Genomic DNA, 21,401 nt, shown 5'->3' with positions numbered 1-21,401 from the left:
TTATGTTTGTAACCGCTGTTTGTTTTATGTTTTTGAGTAAAAGCGATAGCATTTCGTTCAGCGGCCATTGAATATTTACGTGGTAAAGACTGGATCTGAATTTGTGATGTCATCGGATTTGAAAATATCCGGATTCGACCGTCCACACAATTAATTCCAAATTCTTTGCGTATTCAATACTTTCCACTCTGGAAACAAGCTCTTTTACCTTTTGAAGTAGCATGATGCATGATTTCTTTGAGCAAGCTCTTATGTGAATAAAATAAAATGCAAACAATGACCTCAGAAAAGATTCCTTTGTCGATTCGTGGGATATCGATTTTTCGCGTGAAATTTAACGCTTGTTCCAGCATAAGCGTTGCCTTTATCTGCGCCAAATGTAGGACAAGAGATGACGACTTGAATGGTTCCGGGCCACTGCTCTGCACAATCGAATTGCAAGGGGATATTAAATAACAGAAGGAAGTTTAATTTGCCCCCCCCCCCCCCCCTGACCTGCTGCTTTCTAATACAACTGGTATTCTGCAAAAAAAAAAAGTCACCTGTCAGCTACGCCATTCCTTTGTGATGCACCCCCCCCCCCCCCTAAGGAAAATCGTAGATCCACCCCTGATAGAAAGCTATTAACAGTAACTAATGTATGAACAGTGATGTCTGTGGAGGGGTTTCTACTGCCAACGTCCTATTTTAGTGTTGGTCAAAGTTTCTTTTATTTTTCAATGCAAGCCATAACAATCATTTCCCAAACCCTCAAATTCTTGGTTTTCACGTCACGCAAGTATCACCCAAAGAAAAAAGTAAAATCGCTTACCAGTCAAGAAAAATGAGATGTTGTAGAAGGGTGATAAATAAAAAGCGTGTCAAAGTTTTAGGGCTGTGGGATATTCCAAATTCGAAATATTCGGCAAAGAGTACCACTCAAAATTATAGTGCTTAGTGGATTAGATAATCCACTCTTGGTGGAGACTCAATGTTGGTATCCCTCAGAGGGAAATCAATATGGCGGCCGGAAACAAATGGGAACATCTGGAGTTTTCTTCAACTCTCTCAAAACATTTTTTCTCTCAGTTAAACTTGAAAACATTCGCATAGCCACTTCTCTTAACATGTTGGTTTAGTATTGAGAACTCGAAAACAGAAGGCGAATCGATATTTTCGTGTACGTGACATTTTTCCAGATGTCACGCATTGTAAAAAATTAGACTGCTCTATTTTCAAAACAAAGCATGCTACCGAGCTGAAAACAGGCCAGCAGATATATCTTTAAAATGTCTTTTACTTGATGAAGGTAAAAACTCAAAATTTTAAATTTTGATTTTTTTTTTTACGTCACGTGAAGCTGTGTTGTTTTTATTGCGTGACTTGTATTAGATGTCACGAGACCTTGCGCGCCGTCTCGCAAATCCCGAGGAAGCCTGGGTGCCAGGACAATATTATTGTCAATCAAAATGGCGTCCACTCCGGCAACTAGCGAGGTCGACCCAGAAGAAGACACGGGGACAATGCGATTTGATGTAGAAAAGACAGGAAGGGCTGCCGAATATCCGGACTTTGCAATCATTTGGTCATTTTTGCAGAACTTTAAGCACCTTTTGCATTTTCCTGACCTTTCGTTAGACGATCTGGAGGATGGATTCAACAGCCATTCGTCTGAAAACGGTAAATATCGTAATTGATCGCATGGCGAGCAATAAGTATTTTAGTTACCTGCGACGATCGCCAGTCATTTGAGCAAAAAAATGGCAAATGCCTATGTAACCTTCCTACGGTTGGCCTTTTCATGCAGTTTTCAGGCTTGTAGGTTTTCACGGAATGATGTGATCGGCGAATGATGTATACGCGATCATACAGGTCTCTATGTTTTCAGCGCACGAACAAAGGTTATTATGCCATGCGAAACAGCTGCGCGCTTTCATCTCGCTTTTTCCGCCCAGTTTGTCTCAGACGCTAACGCTTTCAGTGTAGGAAATTGTTAAAAGTCGCTGTATTATATGAGTTTTTCACGATAAAAAACGCGTTTTGCGGAATCTTTGCCATTTGAGTAGCAATGTTTGAACGTGTCAGATCTGCTGTCTTTTGTGGCGCGATCTGACCATACAGTAGCTTGGATAAAGGTACGATTTGGTGCGGCGGTGCAGTGATCTATTTTCCGACCCACAGAGAGTTGAGATCGTCCCTTTTTTCGTCGTTTTGAAAAATTTAGTCTTAACTAGTTGATGTTTAATTTAACTTGCGCATTTATGGTTCAGAGCTTTGTACCATGTGCTCTGAGCTTACACCATATTATGATTTAACTTACAATTGCTTGTGCTCACAAGAATTTTACACTTGAAATTCAAGTGTATGACCTGCAGAACAACGCAAAATTGCCGCGAGGATGGTCCATCTCTAAGCACATTTTTTTATTCTTATGAAAGATCTTTTATTAGTCTTATTGTTATTTTATTTGTTAATCTAAGCGTAATTCAGGTTTTAGTTGCAAAGTTTTAGACAATAAAGTTCAGGTATAGAGCTATCCATTGATCTATCTACCTCATGCTAACCTTCCTTTCAAATCCTAAATTAATGTAAAATTTGGATATCTACTCTAATCAAGCTGATCAAAGACAGCATATTATCGCAGTGATGCCTAACAGCAACTGACACGGTACCAGGTCTGATCATTCCATGGTCATATCATACCCCTGTACATTGTATAGTCAGTTCGTTCCATTTTAACTTGTTCTGGCAACTACATGTGAACACCGAGCAGGAAATCTTTCTTTAGTTTTCCATCAAATAAATGGAATGGTCTAACTACAATACATTGTGGAATGATCTGACTGTTTTTGTGGAATAAAGTACATGTAACTATACTGCGAAATTTTCTCACTTGGAACTAATATTATTGACCATCGAATGATCTGACCACTGACGCAAATATGAAAATTTGAATCCTGTAACCAAGCCGTGTATCAACATTGTTTTGGGTGATTTTTTCTTTGGTTGGTGTCTCATATATTTAGCTTTTTTTTGTCACAGGTTAAGCAGTCAAATGCTGCTGTCACAACCCCACTGGCTTAATATACTCATGACTTAGCATGCTCATTAGGCTCATTGTTGCTTTAAGTTCAAGTTAAACAGTTTTTTTTGCCTGATAGTTTTTTATGTCCAACAGTAAAGCAGCTATCCATTTTATCTACAAAAGGATCCATTTATTCCTCTATCTTTCTAGCCCTTATGATTATCTCACGTGGGCTGGCCTGGATGTAGAGGTTGTTAACCCACTGAGGTGTAAAATCGTCTGGTGTTAGACAGAGTAAAATCTATTAATTTTCACCCCTAGGAATCAATAGGTTAAAGGGGATATAGTTATTTAGTAGATGTAGAGGGTGTTTAAACCCATTAACGCCTGGCAAGAGGCTCTGCCAAGGTAAATTCTGACAGACACTATGGCCTAAAAAGTAGCGACAGCACTTAAAGTGAAATCGTGACAAACGACATCCTTTCTTTAAATTTCTGACAGCAACAGTCACATCAATGTGAAACATTGACATTGACATTGACAAATCACCGACACAAGAGCTTTTAAAGTTCAGACAAGTGACACAGGGACCCCCCCCCCCTGCCCCCTCCTGGCAGGGCCTCTATTAACACCATCCAGGTTCACTCAAAGACTACATCCCCATTAAGCCTTTACCTCCCAGTAGCCGCTTATAAATAGACTTTATTCTGTCTAACGCCAGACAATTTTACTCATGAATGGGGGGCTCCTCAGGCCGTTAAGGGTTAAGTCTCAGTTAATGAATAAAGGGGACATTTTGAGTAGATGTACAATGTATAGGTTATTAATAACTTTTTTTGTTGAAAGAAAAAAGGTCTAAAATTTAGAGTACAAAATTCTTTTTTGCTTTTATTCATCAGCTTACAATAATAATAATAATAATAAACCATTTGCGAGTTCATGTCTGGTAATTATTTCTTCTTTAAATATGAATGACAACATGACAACTAACCCTCATGAGAAAAACTTCGCACTTAGACTCGCTTTGATTAGAGGAGGCAGACATGAACTCAGAAATGGCCGATTCATTATTACATGGATAACTTTAACTTTTTTAGGTAATGTTGAGTTGATAGAAGAATTATACAAGAAGCTTTTAAGGAGATTAGGATTCTCTGTAAACCCAGAGAAATGGGAAAAGTCATTGTTGAAGGTAGGTTGTCAGAATTAACCTCTGGAAAATATTTTTGGGGAGGGATTATCGTGCAAGTGTTTCTTTAAATTGTTGTATTTTCTTTGCAAACGGACGAGTCTGGCCGGCCAGTTCTGACAAAAGGAAAGTGCCCTAAATGTATAATAAACCATGATGGCTAAGCCAATCAAAACTCTAGAATTGCGTTGTCCAATGATCTAGTTTTCAACAAAATAAATTATTCCTTTCGCACCTGTTGGATATGAGGCTGGTTATAGCCAACTCTGCACTACACACGCTTGTGGAATAATAATAATTATTGTTAAATAGCCTACATTTGTTGATAAGAATCAACTTGTACATAGCTTGTAGAAAATGAATAATGACAGTTGTTATTCATTTTAACCTTATCATGAACAAATACAGTAAAGGTTATAAATGAATGAATGAACTTGGTAGAACTAGGCCATAGGTTTGATTCCTGCAAGGAGCAGTTCGCTGTGTTAAATATTCTGCTGTCATCTTTGATAAGTACATCTTATTCCAAACAGATCCCCCTGAGGACAAAGGTTTCCTACAGATATTGCCTCTTTGTTTCAGGTTGTTAAAGGACAACGCTTATTCTGTACTTGGGATTTGGAGCATTTTGGTTATGAAAAACTTAAAGTTTCATCCAAGCTGGAGCTTTTTAAGGTTTCAATAATTTCTGTTAGATAATAATAATTATTATATTTGGATCACAATCACTGTGCTCATTTTATTCTAGTTGTGAAGTTTTACAAAAGAGGACATTTTAATATTCTGCTGTTTTGTAATCTTCAATCTTTGTTAGTTTCAATTATTAATTTGTTTACTATTCCAACTGGGCCTACATTGATGGCAGTAATTTTTAAAATTACTAGTGTTGTTATTATTTTAATTAATAATAATTATAATAACAATAATAATAGAGTGGTTTTCAATTGAGTGTCGAAAGTAATTAGTGAATTACTTTGGTTTATGTACTTCACTCAGTGATTGGTTCAAAGTTCTCGCGCCATTTTTTCAACCAATCAGAAGTGAAACCAAAACCAATCGTGGCTCGCGCGTGCACATTTTCCCGCGCTTTGTGTCGGCTACGTGTAATTGCCTCGAGTTTTGATTGGTTTACTGGATTGTCTCCGTCCTTTTTGATTGGCCGAAGTAATTACTTTGGTTTTGGTTTTACGACACTCATTTGAAAACCGCTCTAATAATAATAATAATAATAATAATAATAAATAATAATAACAATTTTTATTATCATTATTATTATTATTATTATTATTAATTATTATTAAAACTACAACACTGGTATGCATGATTACAGGATAGTAACACTGTTGCTATTTCCAATCTTTAATCTGTAGCTATTGCTAGAATCCCAGTTTGACCAGAACGACAAACTCAAGAGCACTGTAAATAAGGGTTTTGAAGCTGAAGATCTTCGCATGCAGCCTATTGGACGAGATCTTGATGGGTTTATTTACTGGTATCATGAGGTACAAAGTCATAACTTGAAAATTTTTTGTGTCTAGATTTTAATTTCTTTCAGATAAAGTATGTGGTTATTTCTCTTAAATGCAAGTGAAAGTTCCATCATTCATCTTTAGGACAAGTCTAACAGTGTGCGACTGTATACCACTGAAGAGGATGAGGTGAACTGTGAATCTTGGAGACTGCTGGCTGGGTAATGGAATCTCTTTGGTGTTTTTGCATTTAAATGCCAGTACAACTGTAGTAGAAGACTTTTTCCATGTTTGCCTGATCTAAACACAAGGGGGGCTGAGAGAATATGAGAGACGGTTGTGCAAACCTAAGACACAGTCAAGGGTTTGCATAACTTTCAAGAATTCTTCCCCCCCCCCACCCCCCTCGTGTTTAGATCAGACCATGCAAACAGTCATGGGAAAAGTCTTGTAATGATTTTATTCTAAATCAGTACCTTCCTCTGGGAAAGCAGACACCATGACGTGACAACCATGCTTACTTTTATTCACCTAAAGCGAGGTGAATATCGATGAACAATCATTCCATCATTGTATTATAATAATTATTATAGTATTAAGGGTTAATTATTATTAATTAAAAATTATTATTATTATTATTATTATTATTATTATTATTATTATTATTATTATTCAAAGTTGGATAATTTAATTTTCTCTGTATTTTCCACAAAGCGAAACTGAGGAACTTTCTGCAGTTGTTGAATTTCTTGAGTCCAAGTCTGAAGTCAACCCCAAGGAAATTGCTCTTGCAAAGAGAGAGGAAATGAAAAAGAAGGGAAAGATCAAAACCCCAGGGAAAAAGAAAGGAAAAAAAGGTAAGCCAGTATTAGATCAGTTTTTACATAGAGCTAAGGTAGCCATTTTCATGTGTGGAACTAAGCAGTATTTCTTTTTGTATTTTGTTTATGCAAACTAGGTTAGTGAGTCTAATTATTAGCTCATAAACGAAATAATATTTTTTTGGGTGCTATTTTGCATTAATTAAATTTTTGGTAAATGTTCTTGCAAACCAACCCGTCTGGTATTGAAATTTATTCTTGAATGCAAACACCCTTTCTTTTTTTTTTTTTTTTTTTTGAAGAAAAAAAAACAGGGTCTCTGATTGCAATTCCCTGCTCCTACATGTACTGTGTCTGTGTGCATGCCTCACAGATGCTTTTGGAAAGACTTTTTTTGAGCTTCTTCATCTTCACCACTTGGTTCTCTGTCCTGGTAGTAAATCAATTCACCTGGCAACTTGAATTTTAGTGAAAGTCTAAGAAAGAAGTGCCTTCTGTTTCGACATTAAAAACTGAATGAATGGTTGATTCTTTTTTTCGCAGCCAAAAGAAAGGAATCCAATGGAGATGATGATGACTTTGACGATGACAATCCTTGTGCGAGGTGTTTTTCCAATGCCAGCCCTGAAAAGGTGAGTTTATGATAACAATACTAAGTGCAATATACATACATTTGAATGTTCCTTGTGTGCATGTATGTTGACCACACAACAACGACATGAACTGCATCCCCTATATACTTTTCAAACGGATTTTGTTTTTCATTTAAACAAAGTTTGGTAACAAACCACCCGTACTGTATGTCCATGGTGGGGGAGGGGTAAGTACAATTGTATCCCCTGCTCTCTGTGGAAATTTCTTGCAAACTTCCAGAATTGAAGTGCAGAAAACTGTGGTCGCATCACGTGGATTGTACTTTCAGTTTACATTTCACTCTACTCATGACTACAATCTGTGCTTCAGCCTGGGTTGACTTTAGGTTACATCAACTTCAAAACACAACGCGAAGGTCTTAAATGGTCTTAAATGGGTCTTAAATGTCCCTTAAAAGGTCTTAAATGTCGTTGCCGGAACACATAGATCTCTGATCTTGAATCAAAGCTTTTGATGGTCTCTCCATATTATCGTTGACCAAACCAAACCTTACGCTGTTGTAGATACTGCTTTGTGACAAGTGTGACGCAGCCTACCACACGGCTTGCCTTCGTCCTCCTCTTCTGACTGTGCCACAGGGAGACTGGTTCTGCCCTTTCTGTCAACAGGTATCTTCAAATAACTTGTTGTGCTTGTATTCAGTTGTCAATGATCATTTTAATACTGCTTTTACCCGATTAAGAGGCCCTGACAGGGGAAGGGGGGGGGGGGGGGTGTCGCTTCTTGCTTGTCGCTTGTCGCTTGTCCGAATTTTAGAAGCACTCGTGTCAGGGTTTAATCGGCTCATTCTCGGCCTTGACGTCACTGTCGGAATTTTTGCTGGGGAAGGATGTCTTTTGTCGGAATTTCATTTTGTGCTGTCGCTCCTTTTTGGGCCATGTCGCTTGTCGGAATTTACCCTGTCAGGGCCTCAATTAAGCCAACTCAAATAAGACTTGCATCTCAAATAATAAAAGATATGATAAAAAGTGGCCCATGTGAATGAGTTTCTCCTCTAGGAATGCCTGTACAAAGGTCAAGCCCATGTTTGCTTCCAAAACGGCACAGCAAAAGTCATTTTCAGCATTATTTGTTTTTACTGTCTACATTTGTTAGTATTTTTTTTTTGGGAAATAATGTGACATTTAAATAAGATCCTCAAGTCGAGTCTAGTCTAGTTTTAGAATTGAGGACTCTCTGGGAGTTATAAAAGACTGAATCGACGAGCCAGATTCATAAATACAATACCAACAAATCTAGGTAATCTGTACATACAGGTATTTATTTTTCGGTTGTAACGATACTCGGAAAAAATCGGAGTCTTCTTATGTAAGAATCGAACCTACGACCATCGTATGCATCGTATGGTTCGTATGCTGTTCCACTGAGCTACAGTGTATAAGAGACTCGTGAGCTATTCGGATTTTTTTCCGAGTCTCCCCGAGTCACCAACGGAAAATAAAAACGAACGAAATGATATATGAAATGAATCATACATTGAACTGAGGATATGAAATCAACGTTAGAGCGTCCCACCGACATCGCGAGGTCACGATTTCAAGCCCCATTGAAGGCCTGAAATTTTCAGGCGTCTCAACTCAATTGCTAAAATTGTGTTCATAACTGCGAGGATCATAGCTTCATATATGTCATTTCGTTCGTTGATTCATTCATCACGGGAAAATTAGAACCCACAAATGACCAGTTCCCAACATCAGTGGCTTCATAGCTCAGTTGGTTAGAGCGTCGCACCGGCATCGTGAGGTCACGGGTTCAAACCCCTTTGAAGTCCTGAAATTTTCAGGCTTCTCAATTCCAAAATTGCGTTCATAAGTGTGAGAATCATAGCTCCTCTTCAAGTTAACGGATGTCAAAGTATGACAATCTAACGACAATATTTAGAGAACTTTGTTTCAACGTTATGTCTGTTTTTCATTTTCTTCTTTAGCTGGTTTTGTTGGAGAACCTCAGAGAAAAGAAGACACGCTTAGCGGCTCGGATGAAGTTAAGACAAAGACAAGCCAAAAGGTGATTTCCTATCTAAAGCTTAAAGCTGACTTTCCGTTTTGGAGGTTGTAAGCACGAATCCCCGGCCGGACGGAACTCTGGGGTATTTTAATGGAGTAGACACTGTTGCTTTCCGAGTTCATGTCAGACTCCTCTTCAAAGCGAGTCTAAGTGGGAAATTTTGCGATGAAAATTAGTTTTCATGAGTAGAAGTATTTACCATCACAAAAACTTCGCACTTAGACTCACTGTGAAGAGTAGGCAGGCATGTTCTCGGAAATGGCTTAAGAAGTCTGCAAAAAAAGATGATAAACCGTTTGGCCTTTTTCAAGTCAATAATATTGTTTCAAAAAAGCAACGCAGTACTTTAAGGAACGTTGTTCGGAGAGAATAGGGACTTTGAGACCTACGACAGTTACGTCAACATTCATGTCATTTTACAAAGGAGGAAATCGTGCTGCACGTGCGGCACGCTTTTGAGCACATCCTCGTGCGGTACACTGCGTAAGAACGACGCGAAATCACCTAATTTGAGGTTTTAACGAAAACGCGAACGTACAGATGTGAATCTTTCATTCTTTATTTTTACTCTGAAACCGCTCGTACCAATTTGGTTTTAGGATACTTTGTCCACTTTGTACAACGCGAACGAGGTGGACTAATCGGGAACTCACGATAGTGCAAGGTTATATTTTGAGGTGACGTTTTTGTCGCGGTCGCTGTCGTAGATCTTAAGGTCTCTGGTCCCCAATAGCGCACGGAGTTTGCGCTCACGGTCTGGTATTTCTTATTATTCAAGGTGGACCTATTAACGGGGATCCGTGCGATCAAGGATATTATTTTTCTCATGCCAAAGGATACCAAATTTTTGCACCAACAAACTGTAAGCAATCCCCCTTTTGTCAGTCGGACGTTTTGCAAGGCGAGGTTGATTAAAGAGTAAATTTAGAGGCTAGCAGCCGGTATTAACACAGTTAAAAAGAGTTTGAAAATTGAGGCGTCGTCAGCAAAAACAGATAACCTTGGGAGCGTTGAAAAATATCTGTGTGCAAACTGTTGGCGTATAAAAAAAAGTGTGGCAGAGCTAAACGTGGTACTATCAAGTTAATGGTACTAGAATGGGATTTAAACTTGGGACATTCGCACCTGCACGCAAATTTAGTGCATTATGACCAATCACAACAAACACAGACAATCAAGGAGCCAATCGTAACGCAGAGCAGATGTAAGCAGACAACGACATTGGCGGTAAAATACGCGGGAGCATTCGCACGCAAATGTAGCGCCTTTTGACCAATCACAACAAGCGTAGACAATCAAGTAGCCAATCATAATGCATAACGAATGAAAGCAGTGAATGTCAAGGGCGGGAAAATACGCGGGAGCGAGTCAAAACCAGTTGTTTTTGCCTCTGAGTGGTTAAGAGTGTGTTGCTAATTTTTTAAGGGCAATCACCAGGTATAGTGATGTAAAGTCAAATATCATTTCCATGCTCAATTGAAAGCCGTTACGAGGACTATATTGCCTTATTCAGGAAATAAAAAGGACGACAGCCTTTTTGGGGCCCACCATCCCCCAACTTTAGTTGCAATTGTCTCGAGTGAATCATATTACGAATTTGAATTTTCCAAACTTATAAAACCAGGCTTGCGCAAAGCGCTAGTTAATTTTTCCCATTTAACTAGCAAAGTACGTCTTTGAACATCTTTGCTTTTTTTATCATCATAAGCTGGGAACAAATTTTTAAAATCAGCGAAAACGTTCAGTTTGTCACCGAAAATAGTATCTTAGGAATATCATCTCCCAGCGTTCTTAACATTCCGTTTATTGAAAGACGTAAGGGACCAGTGAAGGTGTATAATTTTTTGGAAAACATGAGTGCTTGTGCAAGTCAAATCATTGCTAGGTCTATGTAACTGATCACAGATCAAGCGATATTAAAACAAGTTCTTAAATAATAGGGTTTGGCTTGCACGAGTGAGCATTCTCAATCAGGACTCTCGCGAAAAGAAAACTAACTTTTTCCCTCGGGACCTTACATTAAGTGTATACTGTACCACGTGTGTATTGAAAAAATCACACTGTGCATTTTTTCGTGCAACTTGTCGCGCGACGCCATTTCTACAAACGTTCTCACATTACGAAACAAGTTGTTTTACGCATGTTACATTGAGCAACGTTTTAAACTACTTGTCTCGTTTCGATGATCACATGAGGTTAAAGGAATATTTTCATTAGCTTTTGCCGCAAACCGTAGCGACGCAAGTTACAGGACACTCCCAGATGTTACACTGCGCAATGCTTAAGAAATTTGTTGCAACTGTTGCGGAAAGTAGAACTCAATTCTACTTTCCGCAACAGTTTCTGCGATTGGTCTCGCAAATTCAAGGTATGCTCCATTGGGGAATGATTCGTGCAACTTGTCTCCTATTGGCGTTGCGAGACACGTTGCACGAAGAATTTAGCTCAGTGTAACAACGTCTTTAGTCCAGTAAATGAATTTTTCTCGTATCGAATCAAATTACGTACTCTTATAGCGCATGATCTTAGGCGCTCAAAATTAACCGTTAATGTATTCTCAGGTCATCTATATTGAGAAGGGCATTTCAATGATCCCCTGACGTCACTTGTGCATTTTTACGCGGGAAATAGCATTGACTTTTCGAAATATTACTAGTTGTCTGTTTCAGGTTAGTCCGCCGAGCTCACGTTTTTTAAGTGACGAAGGTACAAGAGGAATGGGGCGGGATGGTGTCTTAATATTGCCGCTCCATTCCCCTCGCCGACAAACCGCCAGCTACGCAGGGCACCCCCATCATATGGTATTTTGTAGTCCTTGAAATTCCAGCTAAGCGTTGACCCTAATCAAGGAAAATGGTCCACTCGAGGAAACAGTGGGAATTGATCCCTTCGGATTTAATACATGTTGTGCAACATTCAGTGTCTTTTGCTGCAATAGAAATAAAGAATGGTAACAATAACAATAAAAATTAGTAAAATGGGCGATAGCGCTTGCTGAGAAGAGTTTAGCGTTTACTTATCAGTAGGCTCACCACCTTGACAAAACTTCGCATGGAAACCTCTTTTGTTATCGTTATATTTGAAAAACATTGAAAAGGCTGCAGCACATAATCGAAGAAATAAGTGAGTTACGATTGAAGTCTTGTCTTCTATATTTTGTTAAAAATTTGTCACTTCTCAATTTCCACTCACACGTGATTTAGTGACCCCTAAATAAACGTACATTTTTTCTTTTCCGATTTAAAACGGTTTTCCTCTTTCTGGTCAAATTTTAGGAAATACTTCTGAATCTTCGGATCAGATATCTCAGTCGTATTTCCACGGTATTTTTGAGGTTAGTTTTTAATATAGTTTTTCGTGTTTGAACTTGCTGTCGCTAAAGTCTCGATCGGCAAAATTAGTTTAATTTCACTGAGTTAACTGTAAAATTTTTAAGACTTCAGAAATACGTTGAGATACAATTTGTGCGCGTGCTGTGGTCTGGCATCGGTGCAAATTGGTTATTGTGAATTTTTTAGTTATAAAAGATTTTCCTGCGATGTTATGACATTAACTGCGGGGATGTTAAGTCTATGAGGACGTCTTCCTAAACTACAACGTCGCGTTCTTCGAAGTAATTTGTGACTTTTCCAAGTCTTTCGCAAACCTTTTTGCTACAAAATTAGTTTGAAGGATGTGGAGGTTTGGAGAAATGATTGAAAATTGTTGGGTTCTCTTCAGTGTACTCTACATGACCTCAAATTTGGTCATTTGACGTCGTTGTCAGGACGAAAACGTTTAAGAAATGTTCTAAAATATGGGAAGCACTGTGGCTGAGTGAAAACTATATCCCATTCTATACGTCTTCGCTTTGTCGAGGCAAAAATTGTCTCGCAATCATTTCGGTACAGAGCGCACTTTTTGAAAGTCGCTCTGCTTAGACATTTAAAACTCCCCTCGCAGCTTTAAGGCCTAAACTTGTAATGACCTACACATTAAATTCCGGTTTCGTCATTGTTGTTCTATGTACTATTCTGCAGGAGTGCTGGGTACCGGGAGTAGAGACCCAAGGGGAATAGGGGTTAAAACTATCCCCATCACATCCCTCAAGCGTCGATTACTTTATTTGGGAGTGGTAGCGAAATGTTTCCAGTTCTTGGCACAGGGTGTCATAGTCTGTGACAGCTGTTTCCTATCGAACTGGAGAGGATCTAGGCACGTCGGAACGGCGCGTAGCGTACTATAGAGTACGTAGCTACGAGTGGCATGTTATCGGCCATGCTTTTTTTTGATCGACTATGCTGCTGTTCTCATCACATCTTATTTTCAAGGCACGTCCGTCCAATTGTGGTATTGGCCAAAACTTTTTCTTTAAAGAACTTTCCTACTTGGTCTTTCCCCATCCACATCTAGCGTTCATTGTTCCAGGGAAGAACCGTGAATTCCTCAATGTTGCAAAAAAAAATTCGAATTTGCGTACGTTTGGTTAGCTTTGTCATATGCGCATGCGCATTTCAGTTTTTCTAACTTTCAGGCGTTTTTTCATTTGTGTTAGGTTGGGATTTGCTGGTATCGATTTGAATAACATTTTACAGGTACGTTGTGTAGATAAGTACATGAAAACCTAAGCTGTTGAATCTTTTTTCTTGTGAATGAAAGGCAGGTCTTCAGTGGTCGCTTTGGCAAGTCGCGATTCAAAAGCGGTTACAATCTCGTCGTGGTTTTTCTTTTGGTCAGCACCAAGAACACGGACTCTGACAACTTCCAATTTATGCGCAGTCGTAGTGAAGGTCCACTTTTGTAATTGTTGTCAACCACTGTTGTTTGAAATTTCTGAGCGTGCGTAGACGAGCCGGAAGTCCGTGATGATTTGCGGACTTCCTGCCTTGGAAGTCGCCAGAGTCTAGTGTTTGACAACAGTTACAAAAATGGCCTTCATCAAGACTGCGCATAAATTGGAAGTGGCTAGAGTCCGTGTTCTTGGTGCTGACCAAAAGAAGAGCGGACTCTGGGTACGAGATTCAAGCGGACAGATAACACTGAAGCCATGTTGAGTCACGAGGGAATGGAAACGTTTGTTTTGCCCCACCGAAACTCGTTCCCAAACATTTCAAGTCGAGGCTCAGGGTACGAAATCTATTGTCTATGGCCAGAATGGCCAATATGGCCGCCGCGCGAATAAGGCCCATTAGGGCCGATTTACACGGAACGATTTTTGTCGCATTCGGCAAGCTCACGACTGGCCTACGACATGACTTACTATTGTCGCAGCTTTTTAAAACATGTTTTAAATGCTACATTTTTTCTGACGTACAACAACAATCGTAAATTATGTCGTGGGCCTGTCGTAAGCCGTTGTCGCATGCGACAAAAATCGTACCGTGTAAATCGGTCCTTAGGGAGTTTAAGATTAGAGACCTTAAGATCTAAGACGGCGACGTCGACTAAAACGTCACCTCAAAATATAACTTTGCTCTAGTATGTCTTTCGTCTCTATTCGTTTCGTTCACTTCGTACAATGTGGGAGACGTATCCCAAAAATAAATTGGTACGAGCGGTTTCAGAGTTAAAATAGAGAATGAAAGATTCCCTGTTGCATGCTCACGTTGTCGTCAAAACCTCAAATTTAGTGATTTTACGTCGTCGTCATGCAGAGAACCGCAAAAATATGAGCAATAATCCGTGCCGCACGTGTAGCACGATTGTTTATTCTCTTTTAACCAATGATATCATTGTTTTGTGGCGTTGTCGTCGACGTCGTCGTCGTAGATCTTAAGCTCCCTATTTAGGACGGGACGGCAACAAAAACGTCGCAACTTTTGCATATTTAATGAGCAAAAACAATAGCTTTGCACGCTCTTCACGTGCATTTTCCATTTTTGTACATTTCTTTCACGTTTTCGGTAAATCTGCTACGTGAAATGACCAATTCTCAAGTTTTACGGAGAACGTGAACACAAGTAGCGAATCTGAATTGTCTGTCGTAGCTTCAACACCGCACCTCCTAATTCAGTTCCTGGAAAGTTGCACTAGCTTTTAGAAGTTAGACAAACCGACATGATGACGAAAAAGATAAATAAAGCTCAACTTGCAATTTTAAATGACGTTTTCGTCACCGTCGCGTCGTAGATCTTAAACTCCGTATTAGGGAGCTTAAGCAACGACAACGACGACGGCAACGACAACGTCACAAATTTGCATATTTAGTGAGCAAAAACAATAGCTTTGCACGCTCTGCACGTGCGGTTTTCACTTTTTTCAATTCCTCGCCGTCGTCAGCAAAACTTCAACGTGAATGACCAATTTTGAGGTTTTATGAACAACGTCAGCACTTGAGGATAAATTAAGCGCCGTTCCTACCAGTGTCATTTTTGAGGAACTACCACACCCTTGTCATATTTAAAAGGTTGAAATAGTCACGAAGCGATTAAAATAACGCGAATTAATATTTTGAGACGACGCTCTCGTTGGCGTCGCCGTTGTCGTTGTTAAAGCTCCCAATTAAGGACTTTAAGATCTGCGACGCGACGGTAACGAAAACGTCATTTAAAATTGCGAGTTCAGGTTTATTTATCTTTTTCGTCATTATGTCGGCTTGTCAAACTTTTAATTCCAGAAACTGAATCAGGAAGTGCGGTATTGAATCTACGACAGAAGATTCAAATTCGCTGCCTTTTGCTCACGTTCTCCGTAAAACTTGAGAATTGGTCATTTCACGTCGCAGATTTTCCGAAAACGTAAAAGAAATGTACAAAAACTAAAAATGCACGTGCAGAGCGTGCAAAGCTATTGTTTTTGCTCATTAAATACGCCACATTTGTGACGTTTTCGTTGCCATCGCGTCGTAGATCTTAAACTCCCTAATTAGGGAGTTTAAGCAAAGACGACGGCTACGGCAACGAAAACGTCTTTCCAAAATATAAGTTAACGCTATCGCAAGTATTTCGAGATTATTCCGTCCTTTTCACCTTGTATAATAAGGGCGAACTATCCTGTAACTGGATGGGTACGAACGGTTTTAAAGTCAAAAACAAGAATTTGGTGATTTCACGTTGTTGTTTTGTGGATTACGGTCGGAAATTCGTGTTGCACGTGCAGCACGAGGATTTCTCCTTTTTTAACCAATAATATTCTTGCTTCGTGGCGTTGCCGTAGCTGTAGCCGTCGTCTTTGCTTAAACTCTCCATTAACTCAGTTTAAACGGACAGATTCAGTTCCATTGTTCAACGAGCCATGTCCATTGTAACAACCACGGCTGCAGCCTGGGACTCAATACGGAGCCTCTCGTTAAACATGTTGATGATGAGATGAAAGCGTTTGCCCACCCAATGTCAGCATTGTTCAACATCGTTCGACAAAATCGAACGGATATTGAAGCCACGCGGGTCACGAAAATTTCGTTCTATCAAACTCGTTGATAAAGGTAAATAAACCATTCGTAACAAAGACTTGCGAGTTGAGGTTTCGAGCGTTAGATCTTCGACGGAGCTAACGGGTTGTGGGTGTTTACTGTAGTGTCCTTTCTTCCAGAAAGCTTCAGATGATGAAGAAGACCAAGGCATCAGACGTTCTGGACGCTCAAGGAAAAATGTGGACTACACATTCAGGGAATTTGAGGAAGACATCACAACAGCTGTGGAGAATGACAAGAAGAGGTTTAAGGCAGATGAGGTACATGAAGAGGAACAAGGGTTGATGTATTCTAAACCCGCTTACGAAACAGGTGGACTACTAGATAAAGCACGTCTAAACACCCGCCGTTCCCGCCGGCTGATGGACCTCGATTACGAAAGTGACTCGGAGTCGAGGACGAGTGGTTACGAATACGAGGGGAACTCCGACGAAGATACCCAGAGCGAAGTAGGTCAGCGGGTTTCGACTTGGCAGGGAAAACTTCGGAAAGCAAGGCGAGTTATCGAAGAGGATGATGATGATGATGATGATAACGATGTCGGTGATGGTTCAAATGGCGCTTGTAACAACGAGGTTAAGAGTGACAACGCAGAAGAACCATGTATTCTAAAATCTGAACAAGGTGAGGACGTTAAGGGCGAGAAGGAAGGAAGCGTAAAAGATGAGGAGTCCAGTGCGTCGAGCAAATCGGGAAAAGAAGTAAAAAGTGAGAGTAGTGACGCAATAGCAGGAAAACCCGCAAATGCAAAAGCAAATCCTGAAAGCGAGAGCAAGGAAGACAAGGATGAAAAAATTGCGACTTCAGGAAACGAATCCCAAGTTGGTGTAGCCACTGTATTTATAACACCCCAATCTCAAAACGCGGCGCGGCCCGTAAACAAGATTCATCCCCATTCTCGGATAGCATCTGTTGCTCCATTAGCACGAGATCAACCGTCACCTGACATGAACAACTTTCGGTCTCCCTCGGGGTATCCTCCCGAGGGGGTGTTCCCTAACCCCCCAAGTTACGACATTCTCAAGCCGCAATTCCCTGCGAAGCACGAACCTGGTCACCTCGGAGCTAACTTTGTAGGAGTTAACATGACTGGAACAAATAGCGCGGGCAATAACTTTACGGGAACTCCAAATCTACATCTCATTGGTGCACAAGGTATGCTTCAAGGTGGCTCTTCCTTCCCTGCGGCTCAAGGCATGGGTTTGCCTGGTACGAGAACATCTTTTGCGGAACCCGGTCAATCGGCTCTCGGTCAAGGAGTGGCTAATTATTCTTCTGCAGATCTTGGTTTTCCCGGTACAAATTTAGGTGGGTCAAGTGGACCCAATTTTGCAGGGTCTTTCAGTGGAGTTGCAAACGAAGTCAACCCGGGAGTGGCAAGGAATTTTGGGGCCCCGACGAATTTTGTCGACTCAAGTCCTTCTGGAAGTAACTTAGCTGACTTTGGCGCTTTGAAGAATCCAGCGCGAAATGTGCCTGACTCGCCTGCCTCGTTTTGGGGAGGTCAAAATGAGTTAAATAGCGTTTATGGTTATCAAGCATTTGGCCAATCGCCTGGGGCAACACAGCCTCCTGTCAATAGTCCTACGATCAATCAGGCACTGCCATCACCCTACCCCTCAGGATCCCAATTTGGAGGTTTTACTCCACAGCCCCAAGCGAGTTCTAACATGCCAAATTTCATGGCATCGCAACAGAGCGGAAACTTTACAAATCCAAGTCAGTATTTTCCTGGTACACCACGACAACCGCCGCCTCCATACTCAGCGAACACGTCGCTAAATGCGAATGTATACACAAATCGCCCTCGAGAAAGCGGCAACATTGCTGGTAACCAGTGGAGATATCCCGAGGGTTACGGGTATTATTCCGGGCAAGGGAACACTGCGGGACAAAGCTTTTGAACAAATTTGTTGTAGTATAGCATAGCTTCTGCGGTCCTTAAGTTTATGTGCTATATCGAAGTAATGCTTAATTTCGAACTTCCTTGAACCATGCTGGAAGTGATCAACTGCCGTGAAGATATTATTTAGCTATGTCTTTTTATTCTAGCGAGGGTGCGATCGAACAATGAAACAACATTTTGATCGATCTTAGCATAAAATTGGTTTCAAAAGAATTTACTTTGTTGACGAGAATTTTTTTCGAGGGATAGGCTCAAGTACGTGTCATGAGGCATGGCTTTCCGTATTTTCTTCCTTCGCGAAACATTGTACGGAAATTTCTATGACCATAAAGTTGGTTTTTCTCGAAAGAAAATAGTTCGTCCATAGGTAAGTTGTACGAAGTCTTAGCGCTGTTATTGAGGTTAATTCTAATAGAGTGTTTTCACATGACGTCACGTCGGCCTCATTGGAGGCAGGGAATAGAGCAGTTTTCAATTGAGTGTCGAAAGTAATTAGCGAATTGCTTTGCTAAATGATTACTTCACTCAGTGATTGGTTCAAAGTTCTCGTGTCACTTTTTCAACCAATCAGAATTGAAACCAAAACCAATCGTGGCTCGCGCGTGCACATTTTCCCGCGCTTTGTGTCGGCTACGCGTAATTACTTCGAGTTTTGATTGGTTTTCCGGATTGTTTTCGTCCTTTTTGTTTAACCAAAGTAATTACTTTTGTTTTGGTTTTACGGCACTCGATTGAAACTCGCTCTATTCTTTTGGGAATTGAACTCTATTTTTATGAAAATTCTTCCTTTTCTTTTAGTATGCAGACATGACTAAACACTCTATACTAGAACTCATTCCGTGTTCGAGGTCAATGGAATAACATCCGGTCTATTTCGCTTCAGATAGCACAGAAAACGGAATTAATAATATGAATTACTTTCGGCGCCATCTGGCTGCCAGTCGTGCCCAGATCATTCGTTTAGAGTACTTACTCCGAATCAATCACCGCAAAATATTACTAAATTCAACATCATTCTATTGCCAACATTATACAGTCATATTACAAGTTTCATTCGTGGACTATTTTTAATTTCTGTAAATAAATGAATTATGATCATACGTTTGTTATCGTTTCTGTAAATTGTCAATTTAAGAGTGTTTTTTTTTAATGAAAAAATATATATTACAGTACACTTTTTTCCGTAGAAAAATAGCTGGCTTTACCTTCTTTTCGCTCCTATGGGTGTCGCCATCAATGGTTTCCAAGCTACATAATAGACCTCTTTCATAGTGGCGGCCAAATATAATATTCTTTTGTTTTAATGCTAGAAAGCCTATCTAGCCTCGCTACGACGAGAAAATCTCAAAATAATATTTGTTTCAAAACGAGGGCAGTAGGTCTAATTAACATAAATACAAAAGAATAGGGAGCTTAAGCACGCGCGTTTTTGAGACGCGGACGGCAACCGGAAGTCACACCAGTCACACTTTCCTCCGTGACAGGGGCCCGTTTCTCCAAAGTCCCGAAAAGCCGTTTGCGAAACTGCCACCCTCTTTTTTGGGAAAGCTGATCTTTAAACATGTTTTCACGATAACAAAAAGGAGAATAAGTGAGACGTTTGACGACTCAAAACCTCTCCTTTCTTGAGATACAGAGGAACCTGACATAGCGAATTGTGACACCCGAAAAAGCTCCGGAGAGCTTCGCGACTTTCCAGAAGCGGACCCCAGGTCTCTACCTTGAGATATGCAGTGGATTTATTTAATCATGTTTGCTGCTTATTAATATACCAAAACGAAATCTATCTTATAACTTTAAGAGTCGGTTATTCAAACTAATTTTAATTTAGCCAGCGGTTTTCAACGATCATTTTCATCCAGAATTTCCAAGACGTGAGTCAATTTAATTACATAGTCTGAAGTGTCAGCCTTCTCCTAGCCCAAACCTGCGAAAGGGGCGAGGCGGGTCTCTCTCGCCCGCTTCGCCCCTTTGGCGGGTTTGGGCGAAGAGACGGCTGACACTTCAGACTACGTAATTAAGTAGATAAGTGCTTTTTCTTAATTTCTCTTGCCTTCTCGACGCTTTTTACGAGAGTGAACAGCCTTTCCATATTTGGATTAACCGGAATGAAATTTGGGACGTGGTCTTGTTAATCGTCGGCTAAACTATGTATTCTATTAGACGCCTCCATAAGAAAGTAAATCAGATTACTATCAAATGCCTGCATTTTTATTTTTTATTGTATACAGACATACATTTTGTTCAAACTATATACCTCTCACATGTTACGAAAATATGAAAAATTGAAAAATTGGTGCAATAAAATGAATTTGAACGCCTTGTAAGCCTGTTCATACTCAGTGAAGAAAACGTCTCCAATCGCATTGTCACTGCCTTTTTAGAGGGGGAATAATCGAAGCACCATGTGAACTGGGAAAATCGTGCAAGAGGCGTCTCTTTATCTCACCGCGGGTCAATAAAATCTGAGATAAACAGGAAGTAGATCAAGTGATTTGTTTCAACGTTAACCTGCGATCAGGCGTACTTTTCGTTGAACAGGGCGCTGAAAAGTACCTTTTCACGCCCTGTCTAAAGAAAAGTACGCTTGATCGGAGGTTACTTCAACGTGTCCAGTGCTTCCACTTGTTCAGATTATAAGGGTTTATTAAAAAAGTCTTGAAAATGCATTACTTTATTGTCATGGTGTATTGGTTGCTTTTTATGTAGGTATGGTTCTGATTTAAGTGAAAATCAGAACAAAAAAAGCAAGGTGACTGACACACCATAACACTAACACATCACGCATGCGCACAATCATTTCACCCGGTCAATTAGCCTGATCAGCATTGCGTACCCCTTTAGTTGGCAGTTCCACATACAACAAATGTCTTAAGCTGGGTTGGGAACAGTACAGCCGTTCTGGGTTCGAAGGTCACGCGGGTGGATCGGTGTTTTGTTTTGTTCTGATTTAGCACGATT

The 21,401-nt window shown here is 40.2% G+C and overlaps 1 protein-coding gene across 1 annotated transcript; it reads left to right on the top strand.

Moving 5' to 3' along the window:
• Positions 1-1,441: 1,441 nt before the first annotated feature.
• On the top strand, positions 1,442-19,627 carry LOC137982939 (uncharacterized). Its single transcript, XM_068830101.1, has 11 exons — positions 1,442-1,659; positions 4,102-4,196; positions 4,776-4,868; positions 5,564-5,695; positions 5,807-5,883; positions 6,377-6,519; positions 7,027-7,115; positions 7,641-7,745; positions 9,065-9,144; positions 13,679-13,718; positions 16,654-19,627. The coding sequence occupies exons 1-11, from the start codon at positions 1,449-1,451 to the stop codon at positions 18,436-18,438; spliced, it is 2,850 nt and encodes a 949-aa protein (XP_068686202.1). The 5' UTR covers positions 1,442-1,448; the 3' UTR covers positions 18,439-19,627.
• Positions 19,628-21,401: the final 1,774 nt, after the last annotated feature.

Source organism: Montipora foliosa, chromosome 13 (assembly GCF_036669935.1).
Source record: "Montipora foliosa isolate CH-2021 chromosome 13, ASM3666993v2, whole genome shotgun sequence".
In the NCBI taxonomy this organism is placed as follows: domain Eukaryota; kingdom Metazoa; phylum Cnidaria; class Anthozoa; order Scleractinia; family Acroporidae; genus Montipora; species Montipora foliosa.
Note: the sequence above shows the minus strand (reverse complement) of the source record. Positions and strands in the feature narration are given on the sequence as shown.

What these genes read in the sequence shown, in the direction of transcription:
- LOC137982939 (XM_068830101.1), top strand. Translation starts at nt 1,449, where the DNA reads ATGGCGTCCACTCCGGCAACTAGCGAGGTCGACCCAGAAGAAGACACG. An exon ending in GGGAAAAGTCATTGTTGAAG is followed by an intron (nt 4,197 to 4,775) that starts GTAGGTTGTCAG and finishes TCTTTGTTTCAG; the next exon opens with GTTGTTAAAGGACAACGCTT. An exon ending in TCTGCCCTTTCTGTCAACAG is followed by an intron (nt 7,746 to 9,064) that starts GTATCTTCAAAT and finishes TTTCTTCTTTAG; the next exon opens with CTGGTTTTGTTGGAGAACCT.